Source organism: Gracilinanus agilis, chromosome 2, assembly GCF_016433145.1.
Source record: "Gracilinanus agilis isolate LMUSP501 chromosome 2, AgileGrace, whole genome shotgun sequence".
Lineage (NCBI taxonomy): Eukaryota > Metazoa > Chordata > Mammalia > Didelphimorphia > Didelphidae > Gracilinanus > Gracilinanus agilis.
The window spans coordinates 436,609,509-436,628,661 of NC_058131.1; the positions used below are offsets into that span (position 1 = coordinate 436,609,509).

A 19,153-nucleotide genomic window follows, 5' to 3' on the forward strand; every position below is an offset into this window, starting at 1 on the left:
TCAAAACTCCAAAATAGACAATGGGCCCTTGGGCTGCCAAGCAAAACACATAAAAACTTGTCATTATTATAATAAAAGAAAGAAAGAAAAACACTTTTGGATAAAATATCTAAACAACTCACATTCTTTCCACTTCATTTATCTGCCTATTTCTCACATGTTTTTGGATAAGGTGGGGAAGATTCTTATATTTTTGGTTTTTGTTTTTACACCATTTTCTACAGCACACATCATCTTGAATTTTAAGTAGCGAACTAGGTTTTTCCTTTCTACTTCAACAATTACCATATCTAGTAATTGCAGGGAAATTCCATTACTAGACGATTTCTTGGCCACAGATACAAAATGTCAGGTGATCATATTTGCAAATGTTTTGAGTATTCCAAAACCAAGAATCAATGTTAGGAGGACAGGTTGGTAACTAAGTGGATAGAGAGCCAGGCTTAGAGAAAGTAAGTCCTGGATTCGGATGGACCCTTGCTTACCTAGCTTCTTAATTTAACCCCCATTGCTTAGCTCATATCATTTTTCTATCTTGGAACTGAAACTTAGTATTAATTCTAAGACAGAAGGTAAGTTGTTTTTTTTTAAAAAGAGTTAATGTTAGGATATGGCAAATATTTTGGAAGGTCGTGTTCCCTCTGAATCACCATTTCCTTCTCACTCCTCCAGCTCTCAAACTGGTATCATTTGTGGTTGAAACTAATATGAATTCAATTCATAGTATAAACTATTGTAGCAGTAACATTTTCTTTATTAAGATTTCTCTCCTGAGCAAGGCACAGAAAAAAGAGAGAATAACAACATATTTAGTATGGTGAATATTAAATATGAAGAATACACCAAAATATGAGGGAAGTTGCTCAAATTTCAAAAGCCAAGCTGCACCTTAAAGTTCATGCAGACAACATCCAGAAGCTATAATAAAGGATTTTGAATTACAATGGGTGACAGGAGTAACAGAGTGGATAAAAATTGGCCTTGGGAGTCAAGAAAATCTGAGTCCATGTCCCAGCTCTGATATTGTGCAACCCTGGGCAAATTATTTAACTTCTCAGGGCTCTATGCAACTCTCCAAGAATATAATTTGCTACTTGAATTGATAGAGGGCGTTTTCTCACCTATTAGCTTCCTCCACCAGTGAACAGATCCAAGTCCTATACCATACCTTATGAATGATCAGAGACCTTACAAGATGCTATTATTGATATGATTAGCAAGATCATTTAGATATGGAGATTCTATGCCTTTCAAATTCTAAATTGTGTAACACTTTTTTCCTTATTCAGAAAAGGGACTCAAACATTAGCTGTAATCTTATCTAGATTTCTGCCAGGCTGAACAAAACTATGTTTTCCAAGTAAGATGTTATAGAAAATATCACTCTCTAGTGCTTTTACACAAATAAACAAAAGTTTTGTGAAGATGATCTAAAGTTTGATTGATTGATCTATCTATGTATCCTCTCTATGGTTTAAAATATTGAGGATAGAAATAAAGCCAGTGGTTGTATTCTTTTTCAATTTAAATAGCAGCTCTGGGCAGGCACAACTAAAAGATGACAGAAGACTGTAATCTTTTCTTTTGATTTCTTATTTTAATATGATTATCTTCTCAAAACTATTTTCTAACACCAGCCCTCTCCTAACTTTTAGTAATATCACACAGATTTCCATTTTTTTACAATTTAAAATGAATAAAACCAAGTCTGAGATTGGTTGACAGCAAAGCATGAATTAGTGTTACTTTAGAAAGTCAGATAAAGTACAGAGTTATCTGTGACATAAAGCATAGGAGCATCAAGACTAAAAATGAATTTCTTCAAGGTTATTTTGTCCTTGAAGAAAATATTTATATGGAGGAATATAAAAGGAATTACCTCAGTTAGTGAGATAATGAGATAATAAAGCTACTGATATTCTGTAAATTATTATTTTAAAATATAGATTGGGAATTTCTTCAAAGTAAAATTGTTAAAGTTGGTTCCCCTTTTTTGCTACTCATAGAAGTGAAAGGAGGGTATAGAGGACTTACTGTACTTACATTGCTTCCTAAAAGAATTTATTGCCTAAGTGGTCAGTAATTAGCTAGACTGATCCTAGAAAAGTTGATAAGTTTGTTTCTGAGACCATACTCAGACTTTTTAGCATAATAGAAATTGTCAAAGCTTGCACTGTAGAAGCATAGCCTTTCTGAACTAAGGGTCATTTCCACCAAGTCCTATACTAATGGTTCACTGTGGTGAAGAGGTAATTTCTGCATTCTTAAAGGCTACTCAGGTAGGAAACAAAATTCTGGTAGATTTTATCAACATGAAAAGACTGGGTATGGTCTCACAATAGTCTATATTTGATTTCCAAGGACCAGCCTAACTAGGAATGGAAAGGCTCACTAGTAGGCTGGCCACTTGATGATGAATTCTTTAGACATTATAACCCAAGAAATAAAGAAATAAATGAATTTCAGTCCCCTGCAGTTTCCCTATACCTCTATAGTGATGGAGTAAGACTGGCAGAAAAGGGGACAGAGTTCTTTTTTAAGTTGTATAGGATAAGAGGGCATGAATGAATTTCCATTGCCATTGTTGGGAGAGTATTCACAAAAATGTGATCACAGATCTATTGATTGTCTATGCTTACTAGCTAGGGAATTCAGGAAATAAGTATCTTAGTGTTTTCTTGAACATCTGAAGGAAAAGTATTAATTATCCTGGTCTGGTTCCTTATTTCCTGTAGGCTTAAGAGATGGCATTTGTAGCTTGAGAAATTTGACATGAATCATTATTATGTTTCCTATCTTTTCTAAGATGACTACTTACTAATCTCTTTAGTAGACATTTTTTCTTATAACCAGTAACAAGACAATTTTATTGTTTTACCTTTAAGATCTAGAATATAACTAATAGAATATTAACACATCAATATAGATAAGTATTTCTTCTTTCTTGAAATTTTTATAGATTCCTTTGCTCTGTGAAGCTTTAATATTGGATATTTGAAAAAAGAATGAACTACCCAAATGTCTCATGATAAACTGCTTTAATTGCTGTAATATTATTAAATAATTATAATATTTAATTGTAATATTTTCTATTTCATTCTCTGAGGACACAAAAGCAAAACAATGCTCATGCTGTGCTAAAGTTGGGTATGCATAATAAATCCTTACTTTAGATAATGAAAGAATTGCCATATTCATTATTACACTCCTAACATTGGCAATTCAGTACAAATGTCAGAATTAGTTTTTCTCCTCAAAAAAGAAAGCATTACTTTCAGAAAGGGGGCTTATTTTCCTGTTTCTGCTGTCTTCTTATGAAAACAGGTCCTGCAGTGAGGCTGTGGTTTACATGCTCTTTGAGATTTATTTGTCTTTATGGATAATCTTGCTGATGGCAGGAGGGGGCAAACATCTTGCACATTAAGACCTAAGAATGTTCAACAAAACAGCACAAGTGAGTTTCTCTTCCAGTTTATACATCTCATGGCTACCTACCAGGCTAGCATTTGAGAATTATGTGACTCAGTGCCCATAAATTCCACTTGTCACAATGTGTCACCCAGTGTAAAACATGAGAAATAGGGGTGGGGGGGAAATACATTCATTTGTTTTCTTCCTAAAGCCCAGTCTTCTCCCCACTGAATAATATTTTTTGATCAAACTTAACAAGAAAGGCTAAGAAAAAGCTTTCACATGATACACAGCATGTTCACAAGCAGTACATGCTTCAGGCCTTTTGTCATACCAAACAAAGAGAAAGGAGAGGAAATAATACAAGTCAGATTTGGTTATCAGTATTGATTTGAGAACTATTAGGAGAGAACAGGTTTTTAAAAGTTCTATATAGTTTTGGTTGGTACAAAACTCCAGGAAGCTCAGAAAAAAATACACGGATAGGTGCACACCATGACTGGTCTTTTCCCCAGGGAAATAAAGGCTTGTTTATCAGAGCAAATGTAGGGATACCAAGGTTGCCTCTCTATTTTTAAATCTTTTAAATTTTAAAAGAGAAACCACTTCCAGGAAGTTCTTCTCCAAAAACACATGGCCCTAGGGGGAAAAAATAATGACCTGGGAACAATGGGGGCAAGAATGCTAGATAGATGAAAATTAGGTTTAATTTGTTATACTTTCTGCTTAAAGATTTTAGAGTTACGTGATATTTTAAAATATACGATCCACTTAGGGAATGGTTTATTATGCTAAAGTAAGAGTAAATCAAATTTTCAATTTTAGACCAGACCTCAAATTAGTTAAGGGAGGGAAAAAACAAACTAAGGAAAAAGTAGGGCAGAAGTGACATCACAAAATGGTACAGAAGAATGCTCTTAATTCATCATTCATAGTGTAAACAGTGTGAGAGAAAGGAAAGGAGAGAAAAAAGAGCAGTGCAAATGCAAGAAGCCTCATTTATAAGAGGTTCATTTATGAACTAAGAACTAGGGAAGTGAAGTTATTCAATCCATGCCCAGGCCTTTTAAGAGTTCATCCTCCAGATTAGGATTTTCTAATTCTCTTCTATTTTTTATTTCATTTGCTTCCACTGTAGGTAAAAGATTGGTTTGTTTTTTGTTTTCATTAAACTGGGCATTATCATTACATAGAGCTCTATCTGGCTGTGTGTCTAAGACACATACTCTACCCTACCACTCTCCACTTCTATCAAAACTTTCCAGCTCACCTAAAAGAAATACTTAGATGTCATTGTAGGTTAGGAATATCAAGGCTTTATTTGTGGTAGAACTTTGGAGCCTAGAGCTGAACTCAAACTATTTTCTTCTGGGGAAAAAATAAAATAGTAGATTTCTTTGTTTTCTGATTCCAAACAAGCCTGATGTAAAGGCAAAAGGATATTTTACTGTAAAATTCCAACAGTATTAAGTCTGAATTCTGGGGTTCCAGAGATCCCCAAATTAGTTTTCCAAGTAGAATGAATTCAAAATTTTTGTAAATTGCTCTTTTTTGCAAGCTGCTTCTTATGGTTTAGAATATGGAGGAGGGCAGAAATATGACAAGTTGACGTGCTAATTAATTTATATTGTAGCTCTGTAAAGGCACAATTTAAAGTAACAAAATACTATGTAATCTTTCCTTTTAATTTCTTATGTATATACAATAGGATCATATGCAAAACTATATTTTACACCTTTCCCAAACTAACGTACACATGTTACATATTATACATACTTCCATTTTTATAATTTAAAACCAGTGAAATCAAAGCTTGAAATTAAGTTGAGAGCAAAATGTTCATTACTCTAAAAAAGAGGTAAAATGTAGTTCCTGGGGGGCAAAAGTATTGGGGGCACCAAGGCAAAAAAACTTAATTTGGAATGCAAAGTAGAAATTAAGTATCCCAACCTGCAGAAACTGCTAAACAAGACTTAAAAGACCAGCCTGGGGAAAGCACAAAAAATATGGGGGAGAGTGAACTTAGATTAATACCTTAAGGTAAAATCAAAATGAAAGTTCTTTTTCCTTTTCAGAAAGCCACCAAAAGAAAAAAACACACATGTTATTACACTTACCAGAGAAAGCAACTCGTCAATTAAGAGACAATATAGTCTGTTTTAGGCTACTTTTTAAAAGGGCCCTTTAAATTACTACCTAGAATGCTTATCCAACAGAATTTCTCAGAGATATACCAGCATGCCATTTTTCTCATCATTCTGCATAAGAAGAAATAATCTAACTTTCCTGGAAATTAGAAGTTTGTCTTCTGACCTGAAAGCAATCCTTAAATAAGCCTGTCAATGTTTTTCATTAATCAATGACACAACATATGCAAAGTATTTTGCAAACCATAAAGAGGTATGTAAATGTTAGATGTTGTTATTTTCATGTATCTAGGTAACTCTTACTCCTCTGACCAAACCGTAGTTTTTTTGAGGGGAGAACCACATAAAGTAGTATGGAATAATTGGGATGAAGGAAAATAATAAAAATGTATTGATTTATAGGAACATTAAATTTTTTACATCTTTAACATTTAAAAAATGTGTAACATGTCTTTCACTTTATCTTTTTTGCACAATTTAGAACTGAATTTACAAAACTCTGACATACTTTTCAATCTTCACCATAAAATTTTATCACATTGGATAGTACCTTTTTTCATATCTAGCCTTGATTATAGTCCATATGTTTTCAATAGTGTTTAAATTATATGAGTTTTCAAGTATTAAAGTATGTTTATCTTTTCTTGGGATCATTTCCTAACTTTTCATAACATATGACATGGTTTAACAATATTCCACCACCATTTGGGAATTATTATAATTCTGGTATTATTCTGCTACATAGTAAATCAAAATATTTATCAAAGCTTATAATAATATAACAAGGGTTCCAGACCCAGTGGAATTAAAAAAATCCTCAAAACATTTTTGGAGAAGACATTTTACAGATCTAATCACCGGATCTTTTGGGAATACCTGGGCTTCTGACAACATTTAATTTTGGTATAATCTTGAAGGAAAAGTTGAATTTCATCAGTAAAAATTACCTTTTTCCAATCTCTAGAACCAGAGACTAAATTGCTTTATTTGTTATAAGTGTTATTTTCATAGGAATGATGAGCAGCTGTTTAAAATTAAAAAACAAACAAACAAACAAACAAAAAAACCAACTGGTCTTCTCATAGCCTTTCAACTTCAAGAAGCCTATGTTTTCTGTGATTAAGTTGTTTCAAAGTAATAGCTTGTCAATTCTTAGTGTTTTGTTTTTTTTTTCATTTTCGGTATACTCTGTGGGCCTGAACGACTCTTGAAGAAAGGTTGACTTTCCCACACTAACAAAATCTTTAGTTTGTTTTGTATAATTTGGACCTGAACAATTTGGAACTTTTACACATATCTTACAGTAGATAGTCTTTAAAAAGGCAAAATTATAAATATAACATAAGAAAGCAATAAAATACATATTTATGGCACAAAATCTAGTACTCAATTCAGAGAGAACAAAGTTAAATGTGGGGACACCAGCTAAATCTGGTTTCATCTACTTAAGTTCGGATTTTCTAGGTTAACCTAGGTTATGAGTATGTGAGAAGTATGTGAGAAGCATACTTATGTGTCAAAAGCATTGCTGTTCCAAAATGAAACCATGAAGGGAAAAAAAACTATTAATAACCATATAAGAATGCTTCAAATCACTAATAGTATAAAAATGAAAATCAGGACAATTCTGAGGTTTACTCACACTATATAAACTGGTGATGATGGAAACAAAGTAGATGCCCACTACATTGTGGTACATAAATTTAATGGACATTATTTTAGCATTAGAAATGACAAATGTCAAGAATACAAAGAAGCAAGAAAAAAGCTATGGAAACTGATACAGAGTGAAGGAAGTATGCCATAAAAATGATGCACAATGATTACAATAATGCAAATGAAAAGAACCAGAAAAAAAATCATAAGTAAATGTTGCAAAATAACAAAGAATAAGCATGACTTGAAAGAAGGCAAGATATAGGAAGACATCCTCACTCCACTGATTTGCAGAAGTGAGAGGTCTACATATGCTGTACATTGCACATATTTTCAGACTTTTAAAATATACTGATCAGGTATGCAAATTTTTTCTCTAAAAATATTACTTGTTAAATAGGATGACTTTCTGGGAGGGGAAAGGGTCAGACATAATGGGAACAATTATGGTAATGTAAAAAAAACATAAAAAGCTTTTTTTATTTTTAAAAAAGGAGAAAAAAAGAAAAACACTATCTGAGAATGTGAATGATTCCAGATATAGTCTCTAATAAGCTGTTAACACTAGTTCCCTGAACAGACTAAAAAGAAAGTTCAGGGGCTTATTTGACTTGGCAAGGAAGGAGGAGAAAGAGTCTTCTTTTTTTCTTCATTCCTGTCTAAAAGGTTGGAAGATAAGACTTCTCACTAGTGATAGTAAGTGTCCTTGGAATAGCAGTTGAGTGATATATCTATCTCATCATGAACTGAGATACACATTGAAGACAAATTAGATATTTTCATGAAAGGCAGCTTCAGCACTCTAAAAGGAATCTGGCAGAAAGCAACATCACACATAGAGATAATGAATTCTGGCTGGCTAGTTGCTATCAATTAATAACAAATGGGAAAACACACAGCTATAGGGTCATGGTACTAGAGAAAAAATCCTTCGATCCCTCAAGGGTACTCCAAAAAACATGAGAACAGTAGCCAGTTACCCTCTGTAGATCCAACTTGTTATGGTAAGCAGAATTGGAAGAGAGAATTTCAGTGGTATCAAACCAGTTTTAGCCACTATTAGCAAGACGTTCACAGAACATCATTCTTCCCTATGGGCTCCCTTCTACCACTGGTTCTAATCAAATCATTCTACTGAAAAGTTCTGACATTGGGCCCAATAGCATCACATTTACTGGACTTTCCAATGCCCATTATCTTCAGGTAGCTGACATTATAGAAAGCTGAAATGGATATTAGCTTCAGCATCACACCCCAAGTTGGGTATGTTGGGGTTGGATGCTCTGTTCCCCAGAGGCCATGTCCTTGATAAATCAGCACTACTTCAAAAAGGGGGAGGGCTCTACACTCTAGCCATTCACTGCAACTAGCCTTTAGAAGGATTTACCTAAGATAGACTACTTTTGGATATAGCTGACCATCAGTTACAATTATGTGTGCGGTTGCCCAGGACTTAAGATTCATGTCCTCTCAGAAGATTCTGACAACAAATCAGGGAAATGGTTTATGTCCTCCTTTAAATGGCAGGAATTCTTTCACCAAAGGATAATCTGGACAGTTCCTTCACAGAACAGTTTGGGGACCAAGTGGCAGAACCACTGTGAAGGGCTTTGCTTTTTTTTTTTTTTTTTACCCTTACCTCCCTTCTTAAAATCAATACTGTATATTATCTTGGTTCTAAGGCAGAAAAGCAGTAAGAGCTAGGAAATGGGGGTTAAATGACTTACTCCGGTTCAAAAAATTAGGAAGTATCTGTGGCTAGATTTGAAACCAGGACCTCCCATCTCTAGGATTGGCTCTCAATCTACTGCATCACCTCACTGCCCCAAGGGCTTTGCTTTTTAATGATATGGGGTAGGTGAAATTACCTTTTAAAAGACATAATGAAAGGGAGCTCTTTTGGAGGAAGGGAGGAGGATCCTTGAGCTGGATTTTAGGTCATAAAGAGCCTTCATCATTTGATTCCCATAAAACGTTTCTCTTAATATTTGCCTTATACAGTGATGGGAAAAGAAATGTCATTTAGGATAATATATAAACCTTTGTCCATCTATTTAAGGTAAAGGGGAAAAGAACAAGATTTAGCTTTATTATTGAGCCCTATAAATATAGTAAAGATGGTCAAGATAAGTTTTTCTTTGTCATTTTCTTTTATGTTGATTTTCAGAAGAAGTAAAGTGAATCCAAAGAACTTTTTCCTGTTGTGATGTCAGTATAAGGAAAGCTCTGATATGGTTACTAGATTTCTCTAATCATGAAAATAGTACTCAAACAGCTTTTCTGAAACACACACAACTTCTAAAAAATTATCAATTCATTCAATTATAAGGATCTTTGGGGAGCTTGATCTCCCAATGATAACTGAGAAACAAAAGGGCAAAGAATCTTGCCTTTCTGTATGTGTAGGTTCTAATTTTCCTCTGAAATATGTGTACAATTGTGTGCAAATAACTCAGGACAAACAATAATTCTGTTGCAAAAAAAAGTGCAGGTAAAAATGAATAAATTAACACTATTAAGTGAAATTTTATTTTTCTGAAACAGCCACATTAATCTTCAGAAAACAAACAAAAAAAGACTTTCAGAGGAACTAGCATGTGAAAGAGTTGTTATTGATCATCTATAGTGCATCCTAGGGCTCTTATAGTTAGAAGGATATTAAGTTAAAAAAAAGTTTAAAAAACAGATGTTAACCATTATTATTGGTTAAATAGAGAAAAACACTTGTCACAAGCAAAATAACTGAAAGACTAGAGTAGTGAAAATAGAAAAAAAAGCTAATTTTTACTAATGGAAATCATTTTTGTATTTAAGGCTGCACCAAAATGACAATGTCAGAAGAAGCCCAAATATCCCTATATCTATGATTCTTCATCAGATAGTACACAGCATTCATCTCAATGTTCTGGGGATATTTTTTTACATTCAATGGGTCTGAAATTATTATTCTCACTGAAGAAAATGGTAAATATAATGATATCCTGAGGGATAGTATAGTTACAGAATTAAAGAAATTCCCAAATGAAGATGGAATACTATAATAAAATCTTGGACTATGTCATAAATCATGAGCAGTGAAGAAGAGAAAAGGAGGAGATAAACTTAAAAGAAGGAGATAAACATATTTTAATAGCTTGAGAACTTATATAATTTCAGTCCAACTGAAAACTGATGGGTTATAATCAAGACTAGATTTGGAAAAATGGATTGTTTGTTAAAGTTACATAATATTCAATGTGATATAAATATCATTTCATGATGAAAAATTAAAGACTGTCAAAATCTTATAAATTCAAGGGCATTACATAATACAAGACTTTTTAAAATGTAAAAAACTGTAAGGTTTCTTGTATAAATCAATCACTGTATGGTTTGTATAAATAAAATTTGTATAAATAAATCATTGTAAGGTTTCAATAAATCAAAAATTGATTTATTGTATAAATCAATACTTTTAAATTATTTTGCCTTGTATCAAGTAATTTATACACTAGTTTATGTGCCATAACACTAGGTGAGTTTGAGCTTAGGACACATTTTCTTGAAAGTGTTCTATAAAAGAAAAAGTCAGCCCAAAGGAAGTTTACTATTTTGTATCAGCCACAGGTTTTGTATTTTATTTACATATATTTCACTGAATTTTTTTTTCATCATGCTGCCACTTCTAGAGTTAGGATAGTAATAGATTTTACCTCTTTTGCTTATATGTCAACATAGCTTCTGCAATCGGTAACTGATGGGCACAGTTAGCCCCTGCAATGTACTGTGTGATTCTGGATACAATATCTGGGGTTTCCTGAACTGCAAGAGAATGAAAAAGATTAAGACAATCAGGATCATTTCTCAGTAAAATTGCACAAAATTTAAATGAATATTCAATTCAATAGTTCCTAGTATGATAAATGCTAGGAATACAAAAAAAGATATAGTAGTCTCTGTCCTTAAAGAGTTTACAGTAGGTGCTTGTTTTATGCAAAGTCAGCACACACAAATTCAGGTATAAGTGATTGACAATTCAAAAAAGATAAAGGCAGAAAAAATGTAAAATAAAGATTAATTATATGTTAAATCTGTGCTATTTTCTAAGTGGCATAAAGTCTGCAGCAGTTTTTCCAATTTTGTTCATTCTCATATTGAATTGTTTTGCACTAAATATTAGCTATGACATTAGTCTCTGTCTGGAGTTTTCACTTATAACAAGTCACATCTATCACATGTAAAACCCAGGGGAATTGTGCGTCGGCTATGGGAGGGGGTGGGAGAAGGGGAGTTATAGAAAATGAACCCTATAACCATGGAAAAATGCTCTAAATTAATTAATTAAATAAAAAATTTTAAAATTAAAAAAGTCACATCTATGTGAGAGTAGTGCTTCTCTTTGTTTCATTAATGCTATTTAGTAATTAATAATGGACCCAAAGTACAAGAATAGTGAATGCTGGTAGTTCTGATAAGCCTAAGAAAAGTTGTAAAGTGCTTAGGTATGTTTGTATAACAAATACTTACTAAATAATGAGGTTTGCTATTACGTGTGATTTCCAACTTATACAGAGGGTCTTGGGATGTATTAGTCACATAAAATGAGGCCCGACTATATATACATATAGAGGATATATAGGAAATAATTATCAGAGGGAAGGCATGGGACGTAAGATGGATTAGGGAGGTGGGATTTTAGTTGGGGCTTAAAAGAACCAGAAGTCAGTCAGAGTGGAAGAGGGAGAGCATTCCAGGCATGAGGTATATATAGGCAGAGAAAATGCCTGGAGTTGAGAGATGAAGTATCTTGTTTGTAGAACACCAAGTAGACCAATGTTGCTAGATGTCTGGATCTAAAAGTATGATTATTAGTATTAGTGGGAAAATAAGATAACCAGTGGAAATTCAGAGTAGTGGCTGATTGAGGGCAAGGATTGGGGATGCTTTCATAAAAAGGTGTAACTTCAATAGGAGTTTATAGATTTTGTTTATAGGAAATTCCTGTCTTTGGCAATCAAATTAATGTTTACTTCTCAACTAACTAATCAATAAACATTTTTCTGAACATTTCAGTTGTGTCCCAGGAACTTCTTCTCGGAATATCACTTCAGTACTAGTATTCGCAGTTCATTAGTACTCTCTGCTCCTGAACTCCCTCTCCTGATTGGAGGGTGCAGAGTTCCTTTTAGGGACTTCCACTAATGGAGAGCACTGAAGCCAGCTATTTCTTCATATCTTACCCAGCTGCACTATGCTGGACTTATCCCTTATACTTCTGTGCTGGCTACTTTCCCTTAATCCTCACTCTGCCCCATTGAGCGTCTCCTTTTCAGTTTCCTTTTGTTTACTGTCTTCTCTCATTAAAAAAGCAAGATCCTTGAACACTTGCTTTTCTTTCTATCCTTTGCCCTTAGAGACTGACATACAGAAGGCTCTTAATGAATGTTTATTATAGCATCTATTTTGTATCTGACATTGCATCAGATGTTAGGAATACGAAGACAAAAATTAAACAATTCTTGCTTTCAGACTTACTGAGGGAAATAACATGTATAGATGAGCACATACTGGATAAATACAAAACCTATACAAGGTAGTTAGGGCGGGAGGGCACTAGTAATAGAGGGGAGATTAAGAAACATTTTCTTTAGAAAAGGTGCTTGAGCAGAGCAATGAAGGAAGAGGGTAATTTTATATACTTAAAGAGGTAAGAAGAAAATGCATTTTCTTAGGGGATAACCAATACAAAGGTATGGAGGTGGAAAAATCATGAAAGATCACATTGCAGACAATCATATAATCAGATTCAGCAATTAAGGTAAATGTGGAGAAAGCAATTTCAATGACTAGCTTTAAAGTGTTACTAAAAGGCTTTTGGGTAGATGTTATCAAAGGTAGGATTTTGTGATAATATTCTGATGGTCAGCTAGTATATGTGAGAGAAGATGTGCTACTGAAGAAACAGAAATATAGGAAAAAAGATTGAAAGTCTAGAGGGAAATCTTTATGTACTTTATGTAAGGATTTACAGAACTGTCTTTAATAATTTCCTATTGTTTTGCACTTTTATAAATATATAAAATTCATATCATTTGCTACATCCGAGTGTGATATGGAAATAATTTCTTACCAGTAGTATGTGCTTCAAGTTTACTGAACAAATCCCTCCATGCCAAATCCTGGAAGAAGTTGTTATACCGGTGATCGACAGAACCAAGATATTTAGCCACTGGATGAGAACCTACAGCAAAGAAAGTGAACTAAGAGTAACTTAATGAATATGATATACAGACTTCATATTTATAATATTTGTAAAGAAACAGGGATTAAACTGGCTATTTTCTTAGCACACCTAATACTGTGATTGTTCAGGATAGCTTATTATGTACTCATGGTCATTTTGTTCATCTTCAATTCCTGAAGAAAGACTTTCCTATAAAATTTCTAATTCCCAGATAATGGAACCAAATTAGAGAAAGAACAAAATGCTTCTTTGTACAACAATAAAGAACCAGTTACATTGTTGCCTTTATGAGATGTCCCGATTATAATGAAAAATGATATATTCCATCTGAAACAACATACGCAATTTAAGGCAGAGGATATAGCAGCCATTAAATGCAGAATTCCAACCTTTTTTGACGAACCAAATAAAGTGGTAAAAGAGCTCCGAACTGTGACCAAGATGCATGATCTGGATTTTAATGATTTTCATTTTTTATTAGGCAAAGTCCTGAGAGAGAAAGGGACAAATTTTTGGCAGACACAAGAACAACACAGGGTTTGACTCTGTGGCCAGAGAATTGTAGAGAACTAGATCTGAACTCTATTGCCAATTATAGACTTTTAAAACAGGCATGGAAATCAGTGTTGAAGGTCATGGAGAACAATTCCCATCAGCCAAATGCTTGGGGAAAGTTTGAGCAGACTAGGCAGACAGGTCAAGAAACACCTGCATCATTTCTTGATAGAGTGTTAGAGGCTGCAGAGACACATTTAGGTCTCGACATTCAAGAGGATAGTACAATATCCCATGTTAAGAGGATATTTGTAAATAATTAGGTCCCCAATGTCAGGAAGCTTTTCCACTACTGTCCTGACTGGGAAATACTATCACTGGATGAACTGAAACAGAAGGCTATGTATGTATTTGCTCAGGAAACATAGATCAATAGAAGATAAAGATACGATCATAGAAAGCCTGCATGAACAACTAAAGGAGGCTAACAATAGAGCAAAGGAAAAGGAAATAGGAGAGATAAAAGTGGTAGCAGCACTAAGAGCAGTACAACCAGCAGACTGAAAGAATACCATCTATAGAAATAATAATGGCAATAATAATAGGTACCAAGGGCCTAAGAGATGCTTCTTATGTAACTGAATTGGGCCTTTTGTTTGTGAATGCAGATTTAAGGGACAGTTTACGTAAAGCAACAATAAGAATTATAGTTATAACAACAATAATAGGAGAAATAATTGAAATAGTAATAATAACAATAATTATGGATATGGTAAGCAAAATGGTTTCGTATGCCAGAATGCATGCTGTCAAAACTTGCATGCCCCTAGTATGAATGTAATGCATGATTGGATGAGAACTGGAGAAAGACCTAAGTATAGTCAGGTTGTTGCAGGGAATAGTAATAATGGTAATCAGAATGGAGGGACAGCTTCATTATGAAGGTATACCAAAAGTTCAGAAGTTTTAAGTCAAGTGGATGGGAATGAATTAAATGTTGAAGAGATTATGTGTATTAAGGAAAATGATAATGGAATTGTGAATAATGTTAATGGTGTAATTAGAATTAATAATAATTTGATTGGTTAATAGTAATTTAATTAACGATGGTGATAATTTAATCAGTGTTGATAGTAATTTGAATCAATGATAATTTAAGTAGTATTGGTAATAATTTTAGTATTGATAATAATTTATTTGGTGTTGATAATAGCTTAATTAGTGTTGTAAATAATTGTGAGAAAAAGGAAAATTATGTTGTAAATAGTGTTGGAAATTCTAGTGATTGTGTAATTATGGAGAATAATGGAAATTGTAATCTGAATAAGGATAAATTGATTGTAAATAGGGATAATGATACCAAAATAGAGGTGAAAAGGACTAATGAGAGTAGAGCAAAATCAGAGGAAAGTGTTAAAGGTGCAAAATCCTGGGAAAATTCTGTAATTCAAGATGATTTTAAATTGGATGAACCGGAAATAGCTGAGCTATGTTCTGATGTTACTGTTTTAGCCCCAGTGTTGGAAACATTCCAAACTCCTAATAGCACAGAACCACATGTGTCTGTCTGTAACTACTGGAGATCATATCTATGACTTTCTGGTTGATACAGGAACCAGTAAATCAGTTTTGCAAAGTTTTCCTGAGAATTGTAGAGCTGTTGGTAAAATAGAAGTTGTTGGTGCTAAAAGCAAACCGCAGAGAGTAGCTAAGTTACAACCAAAAATGATAACTCTTGGACCCCTATCTGTGGAACATGCATTTCTCTGTATACCTGAATGGCCCATGAATCTTTTAGGCAGAGATTTTCTATGTAAATTCCTAGCAACAATCCAATATACTGAAACTGGTGATATTTCTTTACATCTGCCAGAGGAATCTTTTTTTTTTTTTGCATTATCAAATGGTAAAGTAATTTATTACTCGGAAAACATGCAAAACGAAATGTTATTAACCCAAGGTCACTCAGCTTTTTTTAACATATATTAATATTTATTTTTTAGAAAAGTTAACATGGTTACATGATTCATGCTCTTACTTTCCCTTTCACCCCCCGAGCTCCCCACTCCCCCCATGGCTGATGCGTATTTCCACTGGTTTTAACATGTGTCATTGATCAAGACCTATTTCCAAATTGTTGATTGGAGTGGTAGTTTCAAGTCTACATCCCCAATCATGTCCGCCTCAACCCATGTGTTCAAGCAGTTGTTTTTCTTCTGTTTCCACTCCTGGAGTTCTTCCACTGAATGTGGGTAGCTTTCTTTTCCACAAGTCTCTTGGAATTGTCCTGGGTCATTGCATTGCTGCTAGTACAGATGTTCATTACATTCTATTTTACCATAGTGTATTGGTCTCTATGTACAATGTTCTTCTGGCTCTGCTCCTTTCACTCTGCATCAATTCCTGGAGGTCTTTCCAGTTCACATGTAATTCCTCCAGTTTATTATTCCTTTGAGCACAATAGTATTCCATCACCAGCATATACCACAATTTGTTCAGCCATTCCCCAATTGAAGTTCATACCCTCATTTTCCAGTTTTTTGCCACCACAAAAAGAGCAGCTAAAAATATTTTCTTACAAGTCTGTTTATCTATGATCTCTTTGGGGTAAAAACCCCATAATGGTATGGCTGGATCAAAGGACAGGCAATCTTTTATAGCTCTTTGAGCGTAGTTCCAAATTGCCAGCCAGAATGGTTGGATCAGTTCACAACTCCACCAGCAATGCATTAATGTCCCAGTTTTGCCACATCCCCTCCAGCATTCATTACTCTACCCTTCTTTCATTTTAGCCAATCTGCTTGGTGTGAGGTGATACCTCAGAGTTGTTTTGATTTACATTTCTCTAATTATTAGAGATTTAGAACACTTTCTCATGTGCTTATTGATACTTTTGATTTCTTTATCTGAAAATTGCCTATTCAAGTCTCTTGCCCATTTATCATGGGGAATGGCTTGATTTTTTTATACAATTGGTTTAACTCCTTATATATTTGAGTAATTAGACCCCTGTCAGAGTTTTTTGTTATAAAGATTTTTTCCCAATTTATTGTTTCCCTTCTGATTTTGGCTACGGTATTTTTGTTTGTATAAAAGCTTTTTAGTTTGATAAAATCAAAATCATTTATTTTACATTTTGTAATTTTCTCTAACTCTTGCTTGATTTTAAAATCTTTCCTTTCCCAGAGATCTGAAAAGTAAACTATTCTATGTTCCCTTAACTTATTTATAATTTTCCTCTTCTATTCAGAGTCATTCACCCATTCTGAATTTATTTTGGTGTAGGGTGTTGATCTAAACCTAATGTTTATCTATGTTGATCTAAACCTAATCTCTCCCATATTGTTTTCCAAATTTCCCAGTAGTTTTTGTCAAATAGTGAATTTTTGTCCCAAAAGTTGTGCTCTTTGGGTTTATCATACACTGTCTTGCTGATGTCACTTACGCCAAGTCTATTCCACTGATCCTCCCTTCTGTCTCTTAGCCAGTACCATACCGTTTGGATGACCGCTGCTTTATAGAACAGTTTAATATCTGGTACTGCTAGGCCCTGTTCCTTCACATTTTTTTTTCATTATCTCCCTTGATATTCTTGATCTTTTGTTATTCCAGATGAACTTTGTGATAGTTTTTCCTAATTCAGTAAAAAAAGTTTTTTGGTAGTTTGATAGGTATGGGACTAAATAGGTAAATTAATTTGGGTAGAATGGTCATTTTTATTATGTTAGTTTGTCCTACCCATGAGCAATCAATATTTTTCCAATTGTTTAGATCTAGTTTTAATTGTTTGGAAAGTGTTTTGTAGTTGTTTTCGTATAATTGCTGTGTTTGTTTTGGTAGATAGATTCCTAAGTATTTTATATTGTCTAGGGTGATTTTAAATGGTGTTTCTCTTTCTATCTCTTGCTGCTCTAATGTGTTGGAAATATATAGAAATGCTGATGATTTATGTGCATTTATTTTGTATCCTGCAACTTTGCTAAAGTTGTTGATTATTTCTAAAGCTTCTTAGTTGATTCTCTAGGATTTTTTAAGTAGACCATCATATCATCTGCAAATAGCTTAGTCTCCTCATTGCCTATTTTAATACTCTCAATTTCTTTTTCTTCTCTAATTGCTACTGCTAGTGTTTCTAGTACAATGTTAAATAATAGAGGAGACGATGGGCATTCTTGTTTCACTCCTGATCTTATTGGAAAGGCTTCTTCTAATTTATGCCCATTGCATATGATGCTTGTTGATGGTTTTAGGTATATACTGTTTATTATTTTTAGGAAAGGTCCTTCTATTCCTATACTTTCCAGGGTTTTCAATAGGAACGGGTGCTGTATTTTGTCAAAGATTTTTTCAGCATCTATTGAAATAATCATGTGATTTTGGTTTGTTAGATAGTTGATGTGGTCAATTATGTGGATGGTTTTCCTAATGTTGAACCATCCTTGCATTCCTGGTATAAATCCCACCTGTTCATGGTGGATGATCCTCTTGATCACTTGCTGCAGTCTCTTTGCTAATATTCTATTTAAGATTTTTGCATCTATATTCATTAAGGAAATTGGTCTGTAGTTTTCTTCCTCTGTTTTTGATCTACCTGGCTTTGGAATCAGTACAATATTTGTGTCATAAAAGGAATTTGGTAGGACTCCTTCTTTGCTTATTATATCAAATAATTTGTATAGTATTGGGATTAGTTGTTCTTTGAATGTCTGACAGAATTCACTTGTGAATTCATCAGACCCTGGCGATTTTTTCTTAGGGAGTTCTTTGATGGCTTGTTCAATTTCTTTTTCTGATATGGGATTATTTAGGTATTCTATTTCTTCTGCTGTTAATCTAGGCAATTTATATTTTTGTAAATATTCATCCATATCTCCTAGATTGCTATATTTATTGTCATATAATTGGGCAAAATAGTTTTTAATGATTACCTTAATTTCCCCTTCATTAGAGGTGAGGCCTCCCTTTTCATCTTTGATACTGTCAATTTGGTTTTCTTCTTTCCTTTTTTTTTATTAGATTGACCAGTACTTTGTCTATTTTATCTGTTTTTTCAAAATACTAGCTTTTAGTCTTATTAATTCAATAGTTCTTTTACTTTTGATTTTATTAATTTCTCCCTTGATTTTTAGTATTTCTACTTTAGTTTTCATCTGGGGATTTTTAATTTGCTCGCTTTCTAATTTTTCAAGTTGCATGCCCAATTCATTAATCTCTGCCCTCC

The 19,153-nt window shown here is 33.6% G+C and overlaps 1 protein-coding gene across 2 annotated transcripts in view; it reads right to left on the reverse strand.

The window, feature by feature from the left end:
• Positions 1–19,153, reverse strand: part of PACS2 (phosphofurin acidic cluster sorting protein 2) — a 373,380-nt gene that overhangs the window by 37,395 nt on the left and 316,832 nt on the right. For both annotated transcript variants that reach the window (XM_044664723.1, XM_044664722.1), the window contains exons 17-18: positions 13,324–13,434; positions 10,907–11,015 (exon numbers count right to left, since the gene is read on the reverse strand). In XM_044664723.1, coding sequence (XP_044520658.1) covers positions 10,907–11,015; positions 13,324–13,434 — 220 coding nt within the window. The remainder of the gene's footprint in view (positions 1–10,906; positions 11,016–13,323; positions 13,435–19,153) is intronic.